This window comes from Microtus ochrogaster, unplaced genomic scaffold, assembly GCF_000317375.1.
Source record: "Microtus ochrogaster isolate Prairie Vole_2 unplaced genomic scaffold, MicOch1.0 UNK32, whole genome shotgun sequence".
Taxonomy (NCBI): Eukaryota; Metazoa; Chordata; class Mammalia; order Rodentia; family Cricetidae; genus Microtus; species Microtus ochrogaster.
In genome coordinates, this window is record NW_004949130.1 from 87,230 (window position 1) to 89,311 (window position 2,082).

Below are 2,082 nucleotides of genomic sequence, written 5' to 3' on the forward strand. Positions count from 1 at the left end.
AGCTGGAAGAACAAACTCAGATACAGTGGCGAGAAGAACAGTCTCTGAGGTAAAGCTGGGTGCGGTGGCATAGCCTACAGTCCCAGGAATTCAAGGCCAGTCCAGGCAACATAGTAAGAAAAAAAAAAATTAGAGTGAAATTAACTTAGACTACAAGTGTAGAGAATAAAAGGGTCCAGAATTAACAATGAAAGTAAAAGATAAATAAGATCTGGATGGTGGTGGCGCAAACCTTTAATCCCAGCACTAGGGAGGCAGAAGCAGGGGGATCTCTGTGAGTTCAAGGCCAGCCTGGGCTACAAGAGCTAGTTCCAGGACAAGCTCCAAAGCTACAGAGAAACCCTGTCTCAAAAAACAAACAAACAAAAAAAAGTAAAAGATAAATAAGTGCCATGATTTTCCATAATAAGGTAAAAGACTTTAGAAGTTTAACCAAAGTTACTCAAGAGAGCCTGGGACATAGAGTCTGGGGACTGCCTGGCATTTGTGGCTTCACTCAAAGTAGGGACCACTGCCATCGTGAGACCACTGGGAAGTCCCTGGGCAAAGAAGGGGAACACTCAACAAGTAAGCACATCCTGTCAAGAGCTGGCTCTGAACCCCCCAGGACCCTCTGATCCTGTCACAGGTACCTAGAGGTACTTTCACAAGAAGAGGAGCACCCGGCACAGTTGGCCAGCCAACCTGAGAACTCCTTTTAGACCCACAGGATCAGGAGGACTGCTAAAGTGTCTGTGGATGCCAACAGCCTGGACCTTCCCATAGCACACACAGCCTACCATGCACAGCTGAAGCCTCTCCAGCGAAGGATGGTCCAACAGGATGTACTCTGGCAGGGGACAGTCCAACAGGATGTACTCCAGCAGGGGACAGTCCAACAGGATGTACTCCGGCTTATAGTCAATACTGATAGCGTGCAGGTTTCTCAACGCACCTGCCAGGCACCCCCCATTCCCAGGTTGCCTTCTGGGAGTCGTGGAATCATCCAAATGCAAGCCCATCCCCCAGGGAGGGTGACCTAGTCATCATAGCGGATCTCGGCCTGTAGCTCCTTGGTGACATAGGTGGCTAGCATGGCCAAGAGCTTCTGCTGCATGGCCTGGTTGCTCATGACCAGAGCAGTGAGCTGTATAGCATCTGTCCAGTCCAAGTTCCTGATGATAGCCGCGGCTTCGTTAACGAGTTTCTGCTGTTCGGCAGGGGGCAGCTCCATTAAGATCTGAGGAACGGGCTTATACTGTCCACTTGTCATCCAGGCCCCCAACAGGCCCCCAACAGCCCCCCCTGGAAAACAACAAAGGGCTCAATTAGTCAGTCTCATCCTCCAACAATGGCCTTGGTGTCTTGCTGAGAATGTAGCCACTTGTCATGACAAGTAGGCACATTCATGAGCAGGTCACAGCAAGCTCAGCTTCTGCCTGGTAGTCAACAGAGCAAAGGTTTATGCGGTCTCCAGTCCCTGTGGCCCCGGTAATTGGCATCGAAGGAAGGCCCTCCCTATGTCCCCCACTTACACCCTCCCCACCTCTGACCTGTGCCAGCTAAGTCAGATCCCCTTCCTGACTGAACTTTCCCACTCCTGTGACTCCCAGAACAATCTGTGTCCATAAAGGAGGGCTGAGAGGGAACTGCACCTTCTGAGCAACACCAGGACAATCCGCAACTGGGAGGAAAGGGTTCATTTCATCTTACAACTTCAGATCACACTCCATCACTGAGGAGAGTCAGGGCGGGAGGGAATTAACCTAAGGCAGGAACCTGAAGAGAAGCTGATGCAGAGGCCATGAAGGGGTGCCCAGAGCCCACCAGCTCAGGTATAGCACAGTCCACAATGAGCCCACAGGCCGGTCTAGTGAGGGTATTTTCCCAATTGCGGTTTCCCCTTCCAAAATTACCCAGGCTTGTGTCAAGTCAATATAAACTTAGCGGAAACGTGCCCTGAGCTCAAGAAATTACTCAGAGAACTCATGTGGGAAATGACCCAGGGGCAAATCAAGTGTTTCTCTTGAAGACTGTCTTTCTTCCATCCCGTGTGTGTGTGTGTGTGTGTGTGTGTGTGTGTGTGTGTGTGTGTGTGTGTGT

General features: G+C 50.7%; 1 protein-coding gene across 5 annotated transcripts in view; it reads right to left on the minus strand.

Annotated features, from left to right (window-relative positions):
- Nucleotides 1-325: 325 nt before the first annotated feature.
- CUNH19orf12 (chromosome unknown C19orf12 homolog) overlaps nucleotides 326-2,082 on the minus strand; it is a 12,332-nt gene continuing 10,575 nt past the window's right edge. For all 5 annotated transcript variants that reach the window (XM_026789925.1, XM_026789924.1, XM_005368404.3 and 2 more), the window contains exon 3: nucleotides 326-1,284. In XM_026789925.1, the coding sequence (XP_026645726.1) occupies nucleotides 1,019-1,284 (266 nt within the window). In that variant the 3' untranslated portion in view covers nucleotides 326-1,018. The remainder of the gene's footprint in view (nucleotides 1,285-2,082) is intronic.